The sequence below is a fragment of the Centropristis striata genome, chromosome 20 (genome assembly GCF_030273125.1).
Source record: "Centropristis striata isolate RG_2023a ecotype Rhode Island chromosome 20, C.striata_1.0, whole genome shotgun sequence".
NCBI lineage: Eukaryota > Metazoa > Chordata > Actinopteri > Perciformes > Serranidae > Centropristis > Centropristis striata.
In genome coordinates, this window is record NC_081536.1 from 27,821,586 (window position 1) to 27,844,790 (window position 23,205).

General features: G+C 37.7%; 1 protein-coding gene across 1 annotated transcript in view; it reads left to right on the top strand.

The window, feature by feature from the left end:
• The first annotated feature begins 14,647 nt into the window (after positions 1–14,647).
• The window catches only part of arfgef3 (ARFGEF family member 3), an 82,661-nt gene continuing 74,103 nt past the window's right edge, over positions 14,648–23,205 (top strand). The window contains exons 1-2 of the mRNA XM_059359396.1: positions 14,648–15,758; positions 19,985–20,036. Of these exons, the coding sequence (XP_059215379.1) occupies positions 15,674–15,758; positions 19,985–20,036 (137 nt within the window). The 5' untranslated portion in view covers positions 14,648–15,673. The remainder of the gene's footprint in view (positions 15,759–19,984; positions 20,037–23,205) is intronic.

Sequence of the window (23,205 nt, forward strand, 5' to 3'; positions counted from 1 at the left end):
CCTTTCCACAGCCCCCCCTTAGAGTAAACTACTCTGACATGTTCTCCCCCCCCCCCCCCCCCCCCCCCCCCCCAAAAAAACCCCTCTACGCCTTAATTCCTCTATTTGGAGGCGTACTCGTCATTACGCACGTGGCACGCTGCAGGCATATTCCCAAAATACCTGACCTATAAAATACGATTTTATTTCTTGTTGTCCACGCTGGCAACCATCCTACTTCTCCTCCTGATGTGTGGAGAGACTGAAACTCTACACAAACCGCATTGCGCGCGTATAAATCTCACAAAAGTTGACGTATGACGTCAAAAAGGCATGTAGGATAGGCTATAACCTTCCATATATTTCTAGTATTTAAATATCTAATCATGCAAATAAATGATATAAAGGATAGGAAATATCTTGGGCCTTTTCCGAGTCCATCCTACTGAAAATGTCTTGGCAAGGACAAACTGTGGCCATGGATTACCGTGCGTAATTGCGCAGAATGACGAAATGTTCTGTCGATTTCAAATCTATTTTGGTATCGTCTGTGCTATTAAGCATGTCTCGCTCCACACACGTACAGGAGAGAGAGAAAGGGTGAAATCACACAGAATGTGAATGGAAAGAAATAATGGTGTGATAGAGCGGGCTGTCGCCGGGCATTGCAGAAAATTGCTACTATTATACAAATAATCCATCCAAGAAAAACCGAGGAGCATTCTACCATATTTTTGGATTATGACAGCACAGTCTCACAGAGCTGCTGCATTTATTTATTAGTTTGGTTTAACTTTTATCATCGCAATCATTCCAGTTTTATGGGACACGCACTGCATGGTTAATGACTTTTTTTTTCTTGAAGACAGGTTAAATATTAAGAGTTTTTTGGTTCTGAAGTGCGGATTTCCCTCAATTTCCCCTTCAATCATTTTTGCCACTTACAGTTCAAACAAAGGCATTAAATTATAAGTGTTAGGACAAGAGGGGCAATCTACCATCACCTCACTCCTAAAACGTATGAGATTTATGTTGTTAGAAGTGAGAGCAGCAGCCCAAATTGCTCCCGAAGCCTTTTCATCATTTTCTAATCTAAGCCCAATTATTGTATGGTAACCTCAAACGTGGGTATGATACTAATGCAGCGGATAGCCTTGGACAGGTAGCGCCCTCATGTGGTCATAGGCAACTACTGCATGCTGTTGCTGTTGGTGATTTCTACAGTATCATGCTGGAATTCCAGCTTTTTCTCAGCAAAATATCTTGTGTTTGTATTTTGTTACTGTAGAGCATTTGAGCAAAGTGTAATTTACTGAATTTCTGACTGTTCACTCATGGAATTATGTTTTACCATGAATCATTTAAGAGCTGCGTAGAGGTTATTAAGGAGTTGTCTGCCCCTGCAGACAGTATGGTTCAGTTTCATTTTAGTTTGTTCTGCTGCAAGTTGTTTCTTCAAGGCAAAGGCTTCATTTTAAATCAGTGGTTTTGTGCCTTTTTGGCTTGTTCACCCTCATAATAAAGCAGTCTACATGGAGTTTTGGGTTATTTTGTCCATTTTTTTCTTTCTATTCTTTTCATCCTGCCTGTATTCACCACTTAAAAATGTTTAAATGCCATGTTGGTAAAAAAAATAATTCAGCACAACCTCACCTATATGACCTGATAACGATACATTTTTTATTCTGTCTTACTGGATCAACATTTTGGACCTAAAAGAAACAAAGAAACACCAACATAAATGTGATCTTGTGATTGTGTGTGAACCTGTCATCCAACTCTGGTTTTTATTCTAGTGGGACTCTATTTTATTTGTGTCTTGTGTGTTTCGTGTAACAATTTTAGTCATTTTGTGTCTTTGTAAGTTATTATGTGTCTTTTTTGGTAATTTTGTGTCTTTTGTTGTGTCTTTTTTAGTTATTTTGCGTCTTTTTTTTGGTCATTTTATGTCTTCTGTGTTTTTTTGGTCATTTTGTCTTCTCATTTTCTGTCTTTTTTTGGTCATTTTCTGTCTTTTTTGGTCATTTTCTGTCTTTTGTTGTGTCTTTTTTAGTTATTTTGCGTCTTTTTTTTGGTCATTTTATGTCTTCTGTGTTTTTTTGGTCATTTTGTCTTCTCATTTTCTGTCTTTTTTTGGTCATTTTCTGTCTTTTTTAGTCCTTTAGTCCAACATAAAATGTGATTTTTAATCTTTTTCTTTTACTTTCAAAACACTATCATGCTCAATAAAGAATTTTAAATGTTGCAAATGTGAACAGATGTTGCAAATATTACATATAAGAGGCTTACATCCAGTTCTATCATTTTATTCTAAATATATTTGAGCTTGTCTCCAGTTTGACTTGGTATATCATCACCAAACTGAAACTGGCCTCATGGAGTTTAGAACTTTAGAGGTAAATTTACAGTAGGGCTCCACGCTGCTTTGTTTTCTAGTCTGGATGTGATGAAGAAGCCATGCTTTGGTGGTTTTGGTGACTCCAGAGGGTTAAAGTGAATTTTCTTCCTAAAAACTGTTTAATTTAAAGGATTAAGATTGAGCAAAACCGCAGGAGCATCCTATTATATCATGAAAATATGATGCCATACAGTGTAACAGGAAGTCTGGAGCATTTAGGGAACTCCTTCTTAAAAAATTGAAAAGTATTATATACCCTAAAAAAGTCACATTTAATCACTGCACGCACACAAGAGAGCTGCAAAAATAGCACAAATAAAACTTGTGATGAAAGAGGTCAGTGTGGTTGTAAGGCAACTACCTTCACAAGTCAGTTTAACTCATAAATCCGGAGCACAGGTATTAAATGTAAACCACAGAAGGCTGCAGATTGACCCCAGCAGCACCTGAGGTCTGTCCTCCTGTTGAGTTGTTGCCATAATGAAACCATTTTGTGATTGCACAGCTTAATAAATAAATGAGTAATGCAGCCAGAGATATGGGGGGAAATCCCTGCATCCATACCAATTTGCTATCAACACCTCAAAAACGCCTCACATCAGCTAATTTTTTAGCAACAACATGACAGGAAATATGGTATTCTTTGAGTAACATGATGAATTGGTGTGTTAGAAGCAGGTCATCAAATCACAATCACAGAGGAAACTTTGGTCCTGACTCTGAGCACTCCCCTGATGTTAGATTTTATGGTGCTGTCAGCAGCTTTAAAATAGGTTTTCTGACAGTTTTTGCTCTGATATGTAGGTCCGTAAGTTAAGAAAAAACAACACAATCCCCCTTTGGAGGGAATACAAACGTTGGAACAAATAAACACCTCTGACCCTGATGACCCCACCAACACCTCTGGGATCAGCTCAGCTCTTATTAGGCTGAAGGAGAATTTCCAAAATCTGGTGGGAGGCCTAACTGAAAAGAGTAGTGGCTTCTATAGCAGCAGAATAATGTCCATTTTGCAATGTCCTGCTCAACTATCAGATATGGATTCTGTTTAGATCCATCCACAGAAATTATGTTAGGCCTATTTTAGGCCTTCTGTATATTTTCAATAGTATTATATATGTCTTACACCACTTATACCAGTGGTTCTCAAATGGGGGTACGTGAAGGCACTCCAGGGGGTACGTGAGATTTTAAAATATACATTTGAAAAGTAGCATCCATGCAAAAATCCTTTAAAGTAATTTATTTAATAAATATTTTAGGATAATATAAGTATAAGTTCATGAAATTAATTTTATATTCAGTAGGCTATTCAATTTCATAATCCTAAAAACCCAGAGTGTCCCCCATACCAGGATGGTCCGACCCAACCTGTCATATGACACCTGGCATCACCTGTCAATCACTTGAAGACTCAAAGATGGAGTTGTGGTTGAAGCGTAGCAGTTATAGTTTTAAATGGTTACATGGTCGCTGTTTTTACTACATTAGTTTGAATCACTGGCTATTGAATCACTACATTTTAGTGATGAGAAATATTTGCAATAAATTTAGTCATGGATTATTAACATTAAAAATGTTGGAAATGTTTGTTTTTTTCAAATGTTTGAATTTTGTATGTGTTTATCAATTCAAAAGTTTAATAAAAAATATTTCACAGGGGGTACATCACTGAAAAAAACATTGACTTATACTATACTGTGTATATCCTCTGCATACATTTAAACATATTTATCCATCAATGTTCATACTAGTACATGCAACAACCTATTTAACTTATTTAACATGCTAAAATAATATTTTCACTAATGTGCAATATCTGAATAATGCAAAGTACTCGCAGGAAAACAAACAATATATACAAAATATAATACAATATACAATAAATACTACATAGCAGTCATATAAGCAATTTATAAGATGTATAAAATGTATATATGTCTTATTTTTTATATTCTGTATTTTGTTTATTTTATCTATATGTGTCTTTATCTTGAGCTGCTGTGACTACTAAGTTTCTCCACTGCAGGATAAATAGTCTTATCTTATCTTATGTTATGCATATATGTGTCCACATACAGTCTGAAACATTGTGATCTCATCTCAAAATGTGATGTTTCATGTGACAATAATCAGGCTTGCAGACAGGATTTCCAAAGAAAAGTAGGAGACACATAAGCACCACATTTCAAACACCGAATATAGGACACTAAAACTCTTCAGTTAGTCCAGAATGCTGCGGCTCGTGTATTCACGAGAACCAAGAAAAGAGATCAGATGATTTGGTTCGATACTTTTAATTGTCAGTACCATATCATTAATTACTTTGATCTTGATCTCCTTTTAACTTAATGCTAATATTTCATCAAACATGATGCATCATAGCTTTTTGCGTGCTGGGGCTCCATGTTGTGCAGAATGTGCCCTTTTTATTTTTTCGCCCCTGCTTCTAACAGTCTGAGTCTGCCACTGACTACGCTCCCAAAATACTATGTTACTTGTGGTTCCTAAAGTCCTTAAAACTAGACTGGGAGCCAGAGCCTTCAGTTATCAAGCTCCTCTCCTGTGGAATCATCTCCCAGTCTCAGTACGAGAGGCAGACACCCTCTCTTTATTCAAGAGTAAACTTTAAACTTTCCTCTTTGACAAAGCCTATAGTTAGGGCTGGCTGAGGCCTTGGACCCTAGTGATGCCGCTATAGGCCCAATGTGTCGGGGGACACGATACACCGGGCCCCTCTTTTCTTCTCTCTCTCTGATGTCCCAATAATACATGGCACAAGCTTTTATTTTGCCAGAGTCCTCCACTTTTCATGCTCTCTCTTCCACAGGGTGTGGAGCTGTGGTCCTGCTCCATCACTCCTGCTGCTCTCACTGCTGTGGATCTGGTTCGGCCCCAGATGGGAATGCTCCTCTCCTGGTCCACTCTACACTCACCATCACTACTGACCAATGGTGGAGCTTCATCACCTGCTGCTGTCTCCTCCCAGAACTCCTGCTCCTCTCTGTCTCTGTCTACTCTGTTTCTTCTTTTCTACTCTGTTGATCTGTACAACGACATCTATTGACGTCTGTCCGTCCTGGGAGATGGATCCCTCCTCTGTCTCTCCCTGAGGTTTCTTCTTCTTTTTCCCCTGTTAAAAGAGTTTTCCCCTGGCTGCTGTTAGGGTCTAAGGACAGACTGTGTCGTGCCATGTACAGTCTGTAAAGCCCTTTGAGGCAAATCTGTGATTTGTGATTTTGGGCTGTATAAATAAAATTGACTTGAATTGACGATAAAAACCATCTGTTAGGGAATAATCACCACACTAACAAAAATAATGGCGTCTCGGCACTCAAACGGCCCTGAAACTACAAAACTTTAGAAAAGTTTCCTGCTTGATTCTAGATTCTTTTAAGAATCTAATTTATTTCATAATGAAAGTCAAGGTAGGACAAGTCTGTCTTTGTGATAACCTCATCTCTTTGCAGACCTCAGTTTGTTGTTTATGCCTCTGTTTTTCACAGTTTTATACACCTGCTGAGATTTATTATAATGACCTTTTAATACCTGTTTTCCATCTACCATCTGTGATTACTGCATTCATTTTATTATCTTATGTTCTTTTTTTGTCTTATTCTTTCTGTGAGAGGAAGTCAAGCCAATGAATATATGAATAAATGAATGTTTAAGAGGCTGGATATCAATCATCAGCTACAAATTGTTTACTAAGCACATTAAACTGGGTTTATGAAGGTCATGTTTGTTTGTGTTTGTTTGGTGGTCGTCTTTTTGTAATGGCATTTTGATTAACTGTCTCGTAAAATAATTAGTAAACATCAACCAACAACACAAACACATTTGATGATGAAGGTGTGACTTATTCAAGAGTGCAGCACATGCATCAAGATCATAAATGTGTACACACACACACACACACACACACACACACACACACAATCAGACTAGATTATTTTTATTGGCCGCTTATATTTTCAGTCATAGAGCTCTGGCTATGGATGGGGATGTAATGTTAGTCATTATGTTATCAAATATACTTCGTCAAATATCTGAACATACACTGTAAAAAATGTCTGCTGATGTTACGGTGAAAAACTGCTAAATCATGACAGTAAGACCGTAAAATGATAAATGGGTTAATAATCAGTAATAATGAAACGGCGTAACTAAATCAGCCAAAACAGTATTTTTTTTACATTTTTTGGGGGGAAAAATACATTACTCCACTGTAAAATACACTGGCACCATGTTTGTAACAAAATATACTGTAATATATATACAAGCGTCATTGTAATTTTTGCATTTATTTTTTGTAAAAATACTTTTTCTCACTGTTAAATGTATTAAAGACCATATCTCTAACAAAAATATACTGTGATATATATACGGTGAAATATAATCTTTCAAAAAAAAAATCTTAAATGTTAAATCAACAGTGCTAATATCATTTAAAAAAAAAAAAGTTGCACCGTATTTATTATGGTAAACCACAGCTGCTGTTTTTTTTACCTAGAAAACAACAGGTTTTTTTTTTTTTTACAGTGTATGAATGGAATTCAATAATATTAGGCTACAGTTTACCTCTCGAATGAACAAAATTACATTGAAATGCTCCATTTTTTCCCCAGCATGAATTGCACTAATGTTATATATTTCCCATTAACTAAATATAAATGTTAATGTTTGCAGGTATGTTACTGTTATGTTGCATGTTGCACACCAAATAAATATCTGGCTGAATGTTCATATCTGTTTCTGTTTAGTTATTTAGCTCAAACATTCATATGAAGTGCAAGTGAGGATAATGTGCAATGTAAACAGGCCACATAAAACTCCCTCAATACACTGTTCAGTGATTTATTTTGGCTCAACATGAACTATTATTGTCTATTTCTTCATCTTCTTTTATTACTTCTTCCCATGATCGTTGTTTTAATAACACACTTAATTTATATACTTACAAGTTTCTTAACAAGGCTACAAACTCATAAAAACAACTACAATTGAATATAGTAAAAACAACAGAGGGAGGATAAAAAGTAAAATGGTAAATGGAGTGCACTTATATAGCGATTTTATCTAAAGCGATTTACACTACACACTACGCTCATTCACCGTTCACACACACACACATTCATTTTGGTGTTAGGGGCTACCAGGGCACACTGGTGCCCAGTGGTGGACTCAGACTGTTTGAATGAAATGATGAAATAGTCCTCATCCTTGATTACAATTAGCATTAAGTGAAAGGAGATCCAGATCAAAGTAACTTATGTTATGGTATTGACAATTAAAACCATCAAAGCGAACCATGTAGGGGGGTCCGGGGGCATGCCCCCTGGGAGAAAATTTGTACATTTTACTTTGTACAGTAAAATGCATCAATCTTGTGCACTTTGAGAGCTAAATGAGAGCAAACACCTCACATTCGTCATAGCGACGCCAAAATTAAAGCAACACCTGTTTTGCATTCCCCGTTCATTGGCTACCAAAAAAGTGGAACGTCTGCACCTCATTAGCTAACCACAACATTTTTTCGGTTTGCCACATTCTTGCTCTAGATCAGGGATTCCCAAAGTGTGGTGCACGGACCCCCAGGGGTGCACAGGCTGCCACTAGGGGGTGCGCGAGATGAAAAATATAATGGCGGTCTCTGATAATTACACAATTATATTTTTTTCCCCACAATAAAGACAATTTCACAGTGTGGTATTACTACTTATACTAAAGTACATAGTGTAATGTATATATCAGGCATGAAAATCACTCACCTTTCGGCGAACTTCGCCGTTTTGAAGCCAAACCAGGTGACCATGGAAATATTTTTTTTTTCCACAATATTTTTATTGAATTTTACACATTTATAGACAGCAGTGGAACATGATCACCAAGTTACATTTCTCATAAAAAAAGATACATCACATTTCACATATTCCACATAACACAAGTAAATTAACAAACAAAACCAGACAAAACAAAACAAAAGAGAGAAAAACAACAACAACAACCAAACAAAAAAAACAAAAAACAAACTCAGCAACAACTCAGCACCTCACAACCGAGTCAAGGTGAATGCGCACCCTGATTTGCAAGAAAGTTCAATAAGGGTCTCCACACTTTTTCAAATTCCTCCGGTTTTCCTCGGGTTATATAACCTTTATATATATAAATAATAGTCTTTCCAGCACCACAGAGGATGCCATCTCCTTCACCCACACGTTTATTGAAGGTATATCCATTTTTTTTCCAAGATAGAGCTATCATTCTCCTGGCCTGCAGGAGTCCAAAGTCAATCAAAGTTGACCATGGAAATATTAACGGGAACGGCAAGCCGTTCGCTTCGTTCGTGCTGCCTGACGCTTGACTGAATACGTGGTGATATCCTTCGTGACCAGAGCATGCACATTGAGGAGTCAGAGTGCAGACCACCAGAAGCTGGAAGTTAGATTTACCGGACTGAATTTGGTGAGTGATGGTTTCAATCATTTTTATATTTTCTGGTATATCTAAGTTACCCAGGAGCTCTGTTGACATAGGCTCAGTTAACGTTAGCTACAGCTTGATGAATTGAGTCATTGAACACAGCGAGAGAACATAACGTTAGCTGCTAGCCAGCTAGGGCTCCGGTGGAAAATGATTAGCTAACGCTACTGTTAGTTAGATATTGTTACTGAAGTTAGCTTCGAGCTTGTAAAGCTAACGGTAAATCAAAGGAAAGAAACACTGGTTATATTGCTTCTTTCTAAAATCTCTATAACTTGTATTTCCAGGATGTGTGGATGCTATTGAGGTGAGAGGACTGGCAAGGCTGAAGGTGAAGTGGTCCAACTTTCTATCAATAAGGCTAAACTAGAGAACACCTTAATAGCAGTGGTGTAGTCTATGTGATGCAAAGTGAAAACTCTGATTCAAAATCAAACATCATATTTTTTTCTGCATTTCTAATTGATGGTGTGTTTTGATAATGGTGGAAAACACTTATTAGGTTAGTTTAGTCTTTTTTTTTTTTTGCTTGAGTTTTTTTTTTTTGGTTTTCTCAAGTTTTTTTTTTTTTTTTCGATTTTTTTCCCGAGTTTTTTTTTCTTTGCTTGAGTATTTTTTTTTTTTTCGAGTTTTTTTTTTGTTTTCTCAAGTTTTGTTTTTTTTTGCTTGAGTTTTTTTTTTTTTTCTCAAGTTTTTTTTTTGGGGGGGTTTTGAAAAAAGTTATGATCATCTGTAATTATTGATGTTGTGATGTTGTTGTAGCTATTGTTGTTATTGTTGATGTTGTTCTTGGTGTTTTTTTAATGTGTTAGTCTGCTGTTAAACTTCAGACTTACGGGAAAAACCAGAGCACCCCGGAGAAAACCCAAAAGTTATGATGATCTGTTGTTATTGATGTTGTGATGTTGTTGTGGTGATGTTGTTGTAGATGTTGTTCAGAATGTTTCACAGATGACAGTGTGACTTGAGTGGTGGGAGGGAAAGATAAGTTAGTCCAGGTCCAGGTCCTTCAGGTCCCTGTTCCTCCTCCACTTGTCTTGTCTCCTCACCCCCAGACGGCAGACTCTTTTCAGGACAGGTGGACTGGGGAGGGACGCCTCCTGCTGGCACGGCTCCTCGTCCTGCTGGTCCTCAGGTGGATCTTCAGTCCTGGGCCTTTTTCCCATGGGAGGAGAGTTGTCAACTTCTTCAGCTCTGTCAGCTCTTTTAGCTTTGATCTCGGTGGAGAGCTCAAAGTTGAGCGCCAACTGGACACTGAGCTGAGTTGCCAGCTTGTCCACCTCCTCCTGGAAAAGGCTCTGATCTTTAATGGTGCTTTGTTGTAGAGTCCTGAAGTCCTCCTGCATCTTTGAATAGACCTGGTCCTGCTCTGCCTTCAGGTTCTGGATCAGAGTCTGGTCCGCTGACGCCCTCTCTGCATTAATTTTGAGTTGATGAATATTAAAGATGTATATATTCCTTAGCAAATAAATACAATACAATATTTCTTCATACGTATATTTTCAAATGTAAACACAAGCACTGCCCCGTTATGAATTTGATTAATAGTTGTAACATAACTATAATCTACACACAGTAGGAACATTGTTTTTAAGGGGTTAAGAATTACAAAATGCACCATTTTCATTAAGATGTCCAACTCCAGCCTGTTCTCTCCTCAAAAACTTATGGCTGTGCACAAGCAGCGAAAGACAAGCTATATTGACGTATTTCACCACTGCAATGCACCCGCCGCCATGTTGCTCACGTAGTAGTGATTGACGGCGAACCAGATTTAAAAAGGCGGATTTCGGCCTTCGGTTGGAGGAAGGGTCAAACAAACAGTAGACTTTCACCCAAAAGCATGAATGTCAAATGTCAATATCTATTTACTCCTGTTACATTTTATTTATAAAATGTTTGAACTTCCCTATCATGTAAAACAGGGATTCCCAAAGTGTGGTGCATGCACCCCTGGGGGTGCACCAGCTGCTGCTAGGGGGTGCGCGAGATGAAAAATGTAATGGCGATCTGATAATTACACAATTACATTTTTTCCCCCACACAATAAGGAAGTGTAAATAAACATTTCCTTTGTAAAATGTAAAATCAAAAACTGTAATAGTAATTAATTAATAAATGCAGGCTATTCGAAATGCACTTCACATCTCAAAAAAAAGCGTCATCCATTTTTCCAACCTGTGTTATGATGACGGGGTTGTGTTTGTTAGCTCCACGCTCATTTAAAATTGCTGCATTTTTTGTTCAATGTGGCTCAATATATTATAAACTTTTTTCCCCAACTGATCTGCTTTCTGCCTCTGATCCTGAGCCTGTCATCATCCTCTTTGCTCTTAAAAGTGGAAGCTTGCGCATAACTTTGTTGCATTATATTGAAACTGTGTTTCAGATTAAGTCAAATACGAGAGCTCATTGTTGTGATGGTGATTATCTAATTATATGTGTGTTCTGGTCATTTGAGCATGATTAAACATGCCGCCTTTAATATGGTGATAAAAAAAGCTTATTGCATTTTGGGGTTTTTTAAGGTGTGGGGGATTGGGGGTGCGTCAACACGGTTGGGACATAGAAGGGGGTGCGCGGCTAAAAAAGTTTGGGAACCGCTGCTCTAGAGGGCAGTGTGTGACATCATCGCCAGAGTGTAGAGGGAGAGAGAAATTTGTCAAAAAATACATTTGAAAACTGCGCTCCAGGCCGCAAATTCCACTCTACAGAAATAATTTATACATAGAAACATAGGAAAATTTGTCTTCTCACTCACAATCCTCTGGTAAAGCTGTCAGAGTTATAGTTTGGGCGTAGGACGCACAGAATAATGGCTCCGATATTAAAATTGCAGAAAGATTTCTGAAAAAGGGAGATGTAACAGTTTTTTCAGATCGCTCTAACAAAGCTATTTATTCATTTTTTTTCACAAAAAACATATGTAACTGTTTAGGAAGAACTCAGGATGCTCAAAGTGAAGTCGGATCAATGATAGGTATTATGGTTTTGCCAAAAATGCTTTCTGTTCGAGGCCAGAAATTCCGGTCTGTCCACCTCTGGCTGCTGTCACTGTGCCGGAACATTTGACAGCTGCAGTTAATTCTGTTGATTGCTCTGCTCTGATTGCCTTTGATCCTTTGATGTGATTACAGTTACAGATACACGCATGCACACATGTGCGTAAGTGCGCACACTCCTCCAGATACACGTTTCACACACAAACACACATTTTGAGGTTAAAGGTCATAGGTTGCTGTATAAATAAATACTTGAAAAAGAATGCTTGTTGTAGGTGTGCTCCTTGTATATAATATAGCATCATATAATTACTAGTATTAATTGTTTGAAATCTCTGAAGAATCTCATCAGTGTGTACACAGACCGGCAGTAGCCCCCGTGGTCCTTTCAGAATTTCCCCAGAGGAAATTTTCTAGTTTACATTATAGTGCATATAATGTATGTCCTACAGTGACCAGGGAGAGAGGATAAAACCCAGCAACATAATAAATATTCATAAACCCTTTCCTATAAAAGCGTTTTAAGGAGGGATTTAAAAGATGTGCAAAGACTCTGTAGTCACAAGCAGAGTTTAAGGGAAAATACAGCAGTGTTGCACCCAAATAAGGTCTATGAATAAACGAATAGCTCACTGTGTTTATTATTATATTTAGTCATAAGTCACATCAGTGGCTGAGTCAGGCTGGCTGAGTCAGGCTGTCTGAGAGGCGAAAACATTAAAAAAGGGCACCAGTTGCATATAGTGTGACTGTTACAGCTCCCAACAAGATCTCCAACCTAAAGGACAGAATAGACCATTTGTCAGCACCACCTATAACAAAACATAGGAGTGTTCTCACACTGCTCTGTACCCTCGCTTAGGGTACAGAGCAGAGCGTGCATTATACATACACGTTCGGTTCACGGTGGTAAGAAAGGCTGCAGTGAATTGGTAAGGTATTGGTAAGGGTATTACAAATAGTGAAGCATTGACGTTTGGTAAAAAACGTAAATTACGTAAAAATAATTTACTTTTGTTTTCAAATGGGACATGAACCTCGTTCTCCTGGTGAAAGTCCGCCGTTTGTTTGAACCATCCACCTCCCCGAGTGCGCCTACTCTGCATATATTTCTGCATGTAAATATAAGTTGTATATTTACATGCATGCATTGTACTGCATGTACAAAAGGCCCTATATTGAGGTTTTTTGAGGAGAGACCAGTCTGTGGTTCCGATCATTCAGGTCAGACCAGGAGTTGTCTGTCTCCCTCTGTTTTTTCCATAGACTGTATAATGGACAAAGTCACCGTGACGTCACCCACTGGTTTGTGGACTGCCCTTTTAAGGCATTAAATTTGGCATTACGCTCGTCGCCATCTTGTGTCACCATCTTGCGTCACCATCTTGTTTTTGTGCACAATTACTTGTTTTGTATTTTGAAAGTGCAGTACAGTGAGAATGATATATATATACAAGCTTTTATTGCACAATTAAACTATTATACAATGTACACATCCTGGGTTCCTTTTGTGTACAATGAGATATTGTTGGAACAAAAAATAGGTAAGAATTGTTCCGTCTTTCATCGTTAGAAATTGATCATTTTATTATTAATTTGACACGGGGGCCACAGCAGCGGCCAAGGGCTTCTTCACAGGGCCCTGTGTTGAACCGCCACTGCTACACGCCTCTCTACACCAGCAACCTGACTGAGCAGAGCCGCTGCTAATTCATGTTTGCATTAACTGGAGCATTAAATAGGATGTTCATTGTGGCTAGCAAAAAACAAAAATAATATGTTTGTTACTGACCTCAGAAAAATGAACAGCAACTCCTTGGAGTGTCTGTTAGTCCAACCAAACGCTGAACAAGACATTTAATGAACAAAATGTTCCAATAAACTGTCATTAAATTAAAATACAGTGTGAAAGGGTCAAAGCTACGAAATCAGACGGAAGCACGGACGACAAACAAGTTCACGGCTGGATATGCATTGGTTTTCTTCTCATTCTCTCCTGATGAAGGCTCACCTTGTTAGTGACCAAAGGTAGCCACGCCCCAAATGATATGATTCTTTATCTTCTATTTACTTCCAAATGGGGCCATTATGAGAACTATTAACATTCAATTGTCTTGAAGAAGATTTTTTACTAGCGATTGAGACCATAGTGTTGTCCTAAAAAAAAATTTTGAGGTAATAAATCAAGTGAGAAGTTTTCTCATTTTGCATTGAAATGAATGGACCGAAATGCTTTTGCAGCCGCCGTCAGCGCCCCCTGCAGGTATTGTCAGTAGAATGCAGCATAAGGCACTTCCTGGTTTGCCTCCCTGCTCAGACCTGGAGGTTGCCGCCTGTTTTTTTTCTCTCTCTTGTGTTCTCCTCCCCTGTTTGCCCTGTGTTGTCTGTGGAGGGTGTGGTTTCCGTGTTTCTTAGTTCTGGGTTTAAGAATCCCTTCTTCTAGCGCCCTATTTAACCCTTTGATGCACAACATGGGTCTAAAGTGACCCTATATGTTTTTATGTTCTATATCTATGCAATAAATGATTTTCATCATTCAGTATTTCAGGTTTTCCTCAATTAGTTTGTTTTTGATCATCATACATCCTAATTTTATGTTTTCCTTTATTCATTTTTTAATAAAATCCCTTTTTGTGTCACTACTCTTCGAATGCACATCATGGGTCAAAAACTATGGTCAAAAATGACCCATATCAATTTTTTAGCGAAGGAGCTTGCTAAGCTAACTACTTAGCTAACTTTTTGGCTAAGTACTTAGCTTAGCGAGCTACTTAGCCAAGTAGTTAGCTATGTAATAATACAAAAACTTTTTTTCTTCATAAAGTATGAGGCAAAATGGAAATAATGATCTGTTGTTATCAAAAACAAGATATTTAAAGAATACTTTGAATATTCAATCATAAAATAAGTTGATTAAGAGCAGATAGAATAGAGTAGAGAAACACACAGCAGCATTAAATAACATGGGAAATGAATAAGGGTCATTTTTGACCCATGTTGTGCATCAAAGGGTTAAGTGCAGTGGAGTGAATAAGCGCCATCTTTGGGTTGGATATCCGAGAAAAACAGAGACATAAAAATGTCTTATTTTCCTTGATGTGATTTGATGGTGTTTGGCGTTAACTGGTCTTTTATTGTGAAGGCAGCTCCGTGTCAGCTTCCTCCATGCACCTGTCGCTCCGTTGAGACAGGAAATCCTAATCCAGTGACTCCATGTTTCCCTGCCGCAGTTTGAAGCTTCCCCGCGGGAGGACGGTGTAAATACTGTGTTGCCTGGTTGGACAGATATCCTCCTTTTGCAGCGGAGGACTCTGTAGTGTATTCCTGACGTGCAAAGCGGCTCTCTTTGCGGGGCAAAAGGAGCCGGATCTGGACACAGCAAGGAGCGCAAGGATGAGCCGGAACGGATTTCAAAACACGGTAGAGCTGAGGAATACATGACTGACGGAGATGAGAGAAGGGCGTCTATTCATTGTGTTTATGCAGAACAGCATGGGTGACAATTTGCGATGATTGTTTGTCAGATGTCAGCTGATATCTGCTGTTCTTCCTGGAGGCCATAGCTGCGGATTTATGCAAAGAAAGCCACAGACGCTTCCTCCTTCCAGCTTCAGGGATTGACGGCTGGCCTGACATCATTGGCTGCTCGTCTGGAATGAATCATCGTCTTCATCAGGGGGGGTCAGGGATGCTGTCACTGTCACTGCACCCTTAAAATACCACAGACAAACCCCACGTACACAAACACAGCCAGCCTCGGCGTGTCTCCGGCTCTTTGAGATTATAAATCCGCCCGATCTGTGGAGCCAGCATGGAGGAAATCCTGCGAAAGCTGCAGAAAGACGCGTCCGGCCACAAGCACAAAGCTATCCGCGACGCCTGCGTCTTCGCCTGCGGTGAGTGAACCACAGCCCCCCGGCTCTCAGGCTGCAGGAGAGGGCACAGGGATGAGGGGATGAGGGCAATCTGCGACTATCTGTGTTCACCTGCTAGCTCTTAGGAAACATGGAGCAGCTTCATTAATCCCACAGGCCCACACCTTAGATGGTGAAAGATTAACAGGAAACACGACAGCTGAAGGTGTTCCAGTGTTTCTCACAAGTTGGGGATTTATTTAAGGTGGCCCCAAAGACTGATGTTAAAGAGCAGGATTAAAAACTGCACTAGCTGTGTTTAGGTTCTAAAGGAGAACAGCTGAAATTGAAACCTAGTAATTTCACTTTTAAAATCATCCTTCAAAAATCTTAAAAACACAAAAAAATACCTTGCAATTCATCCAAACTCAACTTTTATGTCCCATATATTTCCTAATTTCATGGCTGAATATATTTTGGGTTGCCAGTTTTTTTTTTTTTTTTTTTTTAACTCTATGGAGTTTTGGGCTATTTTGTCCATTTTTTAATCCTTTTCATCCTGCCTGTATCCACCACTTAAAAATGTTTAAAAGACTTACTGGATCAACAACCAAAAAGAAACAAAGAAAAACCAACATAAATGTGATCTTGTGATTGTGTGTGATCCTGTCATCCAACTCTGGTTTTTATTCTAGTGGGACTCTATTTTGTCTTGTGTGTTTAGCGTAACAGTTTTGGTCATTTTATGTCTTTTTTGGTTATTTTGTATCTTTTTTTGGTCATTTAGTCTTTTTTTAGTCATTTTGTGTATTTTTTTAGTCCTTTAGTCCAACATAAAATGTGGTTTTTGATTTTTTTTTACTTTCAAAACACTATCATGCTCAATAGAGAATTTTAAATGTTGCAAATGTGAACAAAGGTTGCAAATATAACATATAAGAGGGTTACATCCAGTTCTATCATTTTATACTAAATATATTTGAGCTTGTCTCCAGTTTTACTTGGTATATCATCATCAACTGAAACTGGCCTCATGGAGTTTACAGCCAGAACTTTAGAGGTAAATTTACAGTAGGGCTCCACGCTGCTTTGTTTTCTAGTCTGGATGTCATGAAGAAGTCTTTTGGTGACTCCAGAGGGTTAAATGTGCCTTACATAAAGATGCCAGACATTTAACAGCAGACTTACAAGAATAAACGTGTTGTAGAAATGATATCGGTCACATTGACTTGTGCACATATCTAATGTAAACATGAAGGAAATTTAAAGGTATACTTATCACCTGCAAGTATGCAAAAACCTCAATGAACTGTAGCTAGGTTACATGATTCTACTGTAGTTGTAATAAACTACAGAAGCAATAATATGCAATATGCAGTTACATACAGGAATATTTCTGATGTTTAAATAGGATAACAGATCTTCAAGCTTTATGTTTTATGTTCCGCAGCAGGCAGTCATATGATGACGTTATTCATAACACAGCTCACTCAATAGTATTTATATAGTTTGTGCTTTGAAAGGAGAAGTGAGGCTGTATGGCAGCCTAAAAACAAGTCCAGCTGTACACCAGTTCAAGAGAAGAAAGGAACAAGCGTAAAAAATGTTTTAGCTGACTCACTAGTCATCTCTTATATGATCTAGCTAAGTGGTTCTCAACCTTTTTTTCAGTGATGTTCCCCCTGTGAACATGGTTAGGGGGTACTTGACTGTTTTTTCAGCCAAGTACCCCCTAACCAGGGCAAAGCATTTGGGTTGGAAAAACAAAAACTTAAAAAGAGTGGAAAAAACTTAAAAAGAGTGGTGTGCCATCAGTGTCTGATTTATTAAACTTTGGAACAAAATTCAAACATTTGAAAAAAACCCCAAACTATTTCAAACATTTTAAATGTTAATAATCCATGACTAAATGTATTGCAAATATTTCTCATCACCAAAATGTAGTGATTCAAACTAATGTAGTAAAAACAGTGAGCATATAAGCATTTAAAACTATAACTGCTACGCTTCAACCACGACTCCATCTTTGAGTCTTCAAGTGATTGACAGGTGATGCCAGGTGGCTTATGACAGGTTGGGTCCAACCATCCTGGTATGGGGGACACTCTGGGTTTTTAGGATCATGAAATTGAATAGCCTACTGATTATAAAATTCATTTTATGAACTTATACGTATATTTTCCTAAAGTATTTATTAAATATTTATTTTTAAAGGATTTTTGCATGGATGCTACTTTTTAAATGTATATTTTAAAATATCACGTACCCCCTGAAGTGCCTTCACATACCCCCATTTGAGAACTTGCATGCACAGAAACCAAAAAGGGCCTTTTCAAGTGAAAGAGGCTTTTAGACTTTGAGTAAAAACTCTTCGCAAGTCTCATTACTGTCTGTCTGCCACAGGCCAGTGCTTCCTCCAGAAGTGCAGACTTCACAACACATGACGCTAAAATGGCTGGAAATTATCCCAAAGAACATTTATTAAACACCATTAAAAGCAGTTTCAACTGACGTCAGTAAGGATACTTTTAGTATTAAAGTGGGTGATGGGCCGGCCTGACCTTTCAGTGGCAAGTGTGAGACAGCAGGTAGAGGATGGGTTCAGGTTGTGCTGACAAAGGGACAATCATGTAACCTTACACACATACACACACACTGAATTAATACACACATACTGCAAGGGCACATTAAAACCTTATATGTCATGAACACAGAGGACATTTGAACCATGTGCCTGCATACACATACAACAATGCAAGCTGTATGTATAAAGTGAGGTCTGAATTGCTCAGATAAAAAAATTGGCAATAAACAGTAAGTTATGTCTGCTATCTGACTGACGTGTAGCGATGTGGACGGGCTTCATCGGCCAATTAAATGCTTTATAGACGGCCTTGAAATGCTTGGAGACACGCCCATAACATCAATCAATGTGCAGCTCATTGTTGTATCTGAATGTGAAGCAAACATCCAGAGTAAACACCACCTTAGACACACACAGACACACAAACACACACACAGATGCAGACACAGGGCACGTGTAAGGGTAAGGCTAGTGTGGACACTAAACCTTGAAACATGGATGCAACATGACAGGATGTGCAGAGAAACAGCAGATTTATGTTCTGCTTCAGTGACGTCAACAAGTCTCATATTTCAAGTTTAAACCAGCACAAATGCACCAATGTGTCCCTTGTTGGTCAAAAAGTATAAAGCCAAGGTGGAATTTCTAAATGTTCCTGTGATACAAATATCTGAGGTCATTTCAGCGTGACATGTACTGTTCATAAGCTTTTAACAAGCTGTTTTAGTATTTGATATTAGCTGGGCATTGTAATTTCTAACAAACATTAGAAAAGAGTGAATTTGTTGAGGACTATTTTCAGTGGCGGATTAATCCACATTTGGTGCTCTAGTGAGTACTTGTGTCAGCAGGGCATGCCTTTGTTTACATGAGAAAAAATATAAAATATTACCGGCGTCATCCTCAGTTGTTGAATAGGTAAAATATAGGCTATATTTGAAATGTTGTTTTGAATTCAAAGTAGGGCTGGGCCATATGGACTAAAAGTCATATCCTGATATATTTAGGCTGAATATCTATATTTTATATATATCCTGATATTTTTATCACAAACTGAGAACGAATGTTCATTAAAAGTCAAATATGACATGTCACAAGCAGTTTTATTGAAACCGTTATTTAAGTGAACATAAATACTGTGTAACTGGAGTATCTATTTTTTTTTTTTTTTAAATCAAAGCTCCATAAAGTGCACATGTAAAAAAAAAAACTTAAATCAAAATAGCCTAAGAAATAAACTAGGCCAGTCTTTTTCTGCAATAAATATATTTATATGGGAAAACAATAACGAACATCACAAAAGAACTAAATATGACAAACCGTAGTAAGGGCAGCATTTATATATAAAGAAAGAAAAAAATGGAACTATATTGATATATGCGATATGGTCTAATTCCATATCACATTTAATAATATATATCGATATATCTTTTATATCGATATATCGCCCAGCCCTAATTCAAAGCCACTGTATCTGAGCTAATGCTACATGCTAACTAGTGGGCTAATGTTGTCCAGTACTGTTGACATTAGCTTGTGTGTCGGGAACTAGATTTTGTGTAAAGAAAAAATCTTCCTGAGCTCAACAAACAGAATACTTAACACCTGGGAATTTAAGATGTATTTTGAGGTAAATGTACGGTGTTACTAATCACTGTTTCCTTTACTTGCTGTTAAATGACAGAAACTCTGGAGTCTCACAATGGATCAGCCAAGATTTCCTCTTCACAACTTCGGTAAGTTAAACAGCAGAGATTCAACTCATTTCAGTTCATTTTTAGTCAAGCGTTAAAGGTATAAAGTTCAGACTTGTTATAGAGGCTTTGGTAAAAACAACAAACCTAACAGACCTGAACAAGGAACGTTAAGAGCTGCTGATCATGGGTGCCAGGTTGTTTGTTGGACCATGTAATGGTGAAAGAAGTTAGCTTTGCCTTCCAGTTACACAAACTGTACAACCTGTGTGTTGACTGCAGACACAGGAATTACAATTCAAGTGTTTCCACCTGAGCCATGTGGTTCACAGACTTCTATTTTACAATCTGTACAATTTGAATTAATTTTGAATAATCAAATGATTCTTTTGGACAATGCAAATAATTGAATTAAACTAAACGGTGAACTCATTCATCGTGTCTTTAAACATCAGTAGTGGTTTTCAGTTTGAACACCACAGTGTGACTGGCAGACAATATATGAATTTAGACTACAGGAGCTGGATACAATAACATCTGTTTGTTCAAGAGGCAACAAAACAGGTCTGTCTGCAATATCAACTCTGACAGTCTCATTAAAAATGATTTCACTTTGCAAACAAGTGGTGACTGACCTAACACAGGGGTCGGCAACCTTTACTAACAAAAGAGCCATTGTTGATCAAAAAAAAAGAGAAAAAATGTCGAAATGGAGCCACAAACCTTGTTTTGAGCCTTAAATGAAGTTAAACACAACCCAATATGTCTAAATTAGCCTACCAACATTACTTATAGGTAAAAAAAACAACAACCCAAAAAACAAAAATTCATTAATACAAATTCATAAGAAAATGCAAAATGAGAGGCTGGACACCAAATAAATATCTCAGGAGTTTAAAAACTAGACTTGAAGCAAAATTTAGAGGCTAAGGCTGTGAGCTTTCGTAAGCTATGATGCACATTTAAGTTTACTTCTTTAATGTCATATATAAGCTACACGTTTTTACAATTGAAGAATACAAATTGCTATGAGCCTACACAAATGACAAATTAAAATAAAATGTAAAGTAATAACCGTTTCATTTCATATAATTTTTTGTCACAGTCACAGGGAGCCACTGCAGACAGCCTGAAGAGCCGCAGGTTGCCTACCTCTGACCTAACAAGTTAAGAAAAAGAGATTTAGAATCAAAGCTGAACACTTTAATAACACATAATGGTCATTATTTAATATTTCAAGGACTGAAATGAGTCTTAAAAGTAGCAAATAGGGTGAAACTAATTTGATTGTATGTCTACATCGTCCCAAAGGTGTTTCCTGCATTAAGAGGACACTGATGTAGACGTAGTAGTAATGATTGACGGTGATGCAGAGTTTAAATTTTACACTCTTGACTCTTGGTGGGATGGAGAGGAGGTGGATGGGTCGAACAAACGGTGGGATTTCACCAGGAGAACGGGCTTTGTGTCCCATGTGAAAACAAAAGTCAACGATTTTTAACGTAACTTTTTCTGTAACTTCTGTAGCTAAGTGAACAGGTTCTCCTTGCAGACGTGCACACCTCAGTAAATAGAAATACTAATAGAAAAGAAAAAAACAAGCTGTTAACCCTTTGATGCACAACATATTGTCGCCCCTCCTAATGCACAACATGGGTCAAAAATGACCCTTATTCATTTCCCATGTTATTTAATGCTGCTGTGTGTTTCTGTGCTCTATCTTTTGATATTAACTTATTTTATGATTTACTTTTCCAAGTATTCTTTAAATATCTTGTTTTTGATAACAACAGATCATTATTTCCATTTTGCCTCTCATAATTTGTGAAGAAAAAAAGTTTTTGTATTATTACATAGCTAACTACTGGGCTAAGTAGCTTGCTAAGCTAACTATTTAGCCAGGAAGTTAGCTAAGTAGTTAGCTTAGCAAGCTACTTAGCTAAGAAATGGATATGGGTCATTTTTGACCCATGTTGTGCATTAGAAGAGTAGTGACCCAAAAGGGGATTTTGTTAAAAAATTGATAAAGGAAAACATAAAAATTAGGATGTATGATGATTAAAAACAAACTAATTGAGGAAAACCTGGAAAACTGAATGATGAAAATAATTTATTGCAAAGATATAGAACATAAAAACTCTGTTGGGTCACTTTAGACCCATGTTGTGCATCAAAGGGTTAATCAAGTGCCAGAGAGACAGCTAATCAGAGACTCAATTAACAGTTGAAGTACAGTGACTGAACTGCCAATTGTATTTTTTATCATCTGATTTTCACCTACATTTCTGTTGGATGGATTTATTAAAACAAAAAATGATCAGAGCTGTATCTAAAACCCTTTTTTAAGATGGTAAGATTTGTTGCAGGCCTGCTGTAATAGATTTTTACAGGTGTTCCTGTTCCCCGTTAGTACTAATCATGCTCATTAAATCATGCTGGGAAAATCAAACTTGGCATTTACAAAAACAGGCAGCTGTTCACAGTGACTGCAGCCAAAAAAAATTGTGGCTGTCGAATACTACATTGCCGCCAGAAGCTGGGTTCAAACTTTAAGTAATTATCTCCGAGATTTCATTTAAATAAATGTTGTGTCGCAGAATGAGGTCGCACAATAGTAATTGAGGCTGTGGCCCCACTGATGAAAGCCCTTCCATTTACAGTATTATGAAGTGGGTGTCTGTGGAGGCATTCACAGGGAAAATCACAAGCAGTTAGTGAGACGTTATCCATCAGCTGTTGGGTAGGAGAAGCTCAGCAACATGATGAGAAAAGATTATTTTATTAGTCCCACAACGGGGAAATATCCAGTGTTACAACAGCAAAAATAGAAAGAATCATCAATGAAATAGCAAAACATAGTAAACACGTCATATTAATAAGATAAATAAAAGTATTAAGAGTTTAAACAAGAAGAAATATAAAAAGTTAGGAACAATATGTACAATATAGACAGAGTGGCGTACTGTTTTTGTGTTGTGAGTAAATGATGACCAGTGTTTCCCTTAGGTTTACAGTCTTTAACTTAAATTGCATCGATCTTGTGTACTTTGAGAGCTAAACACAAACAGCAAACACCTCACACAACATTTTCCACAGTCGGGAGACACCGTGACATAGAATCTTTATGCCCCCTGGAGAATTATTTTGTCAATAAAAAGCCCAAATTTGGTGCCTCTTACACATTCTGATGCCACTATTGCATCATGTACAC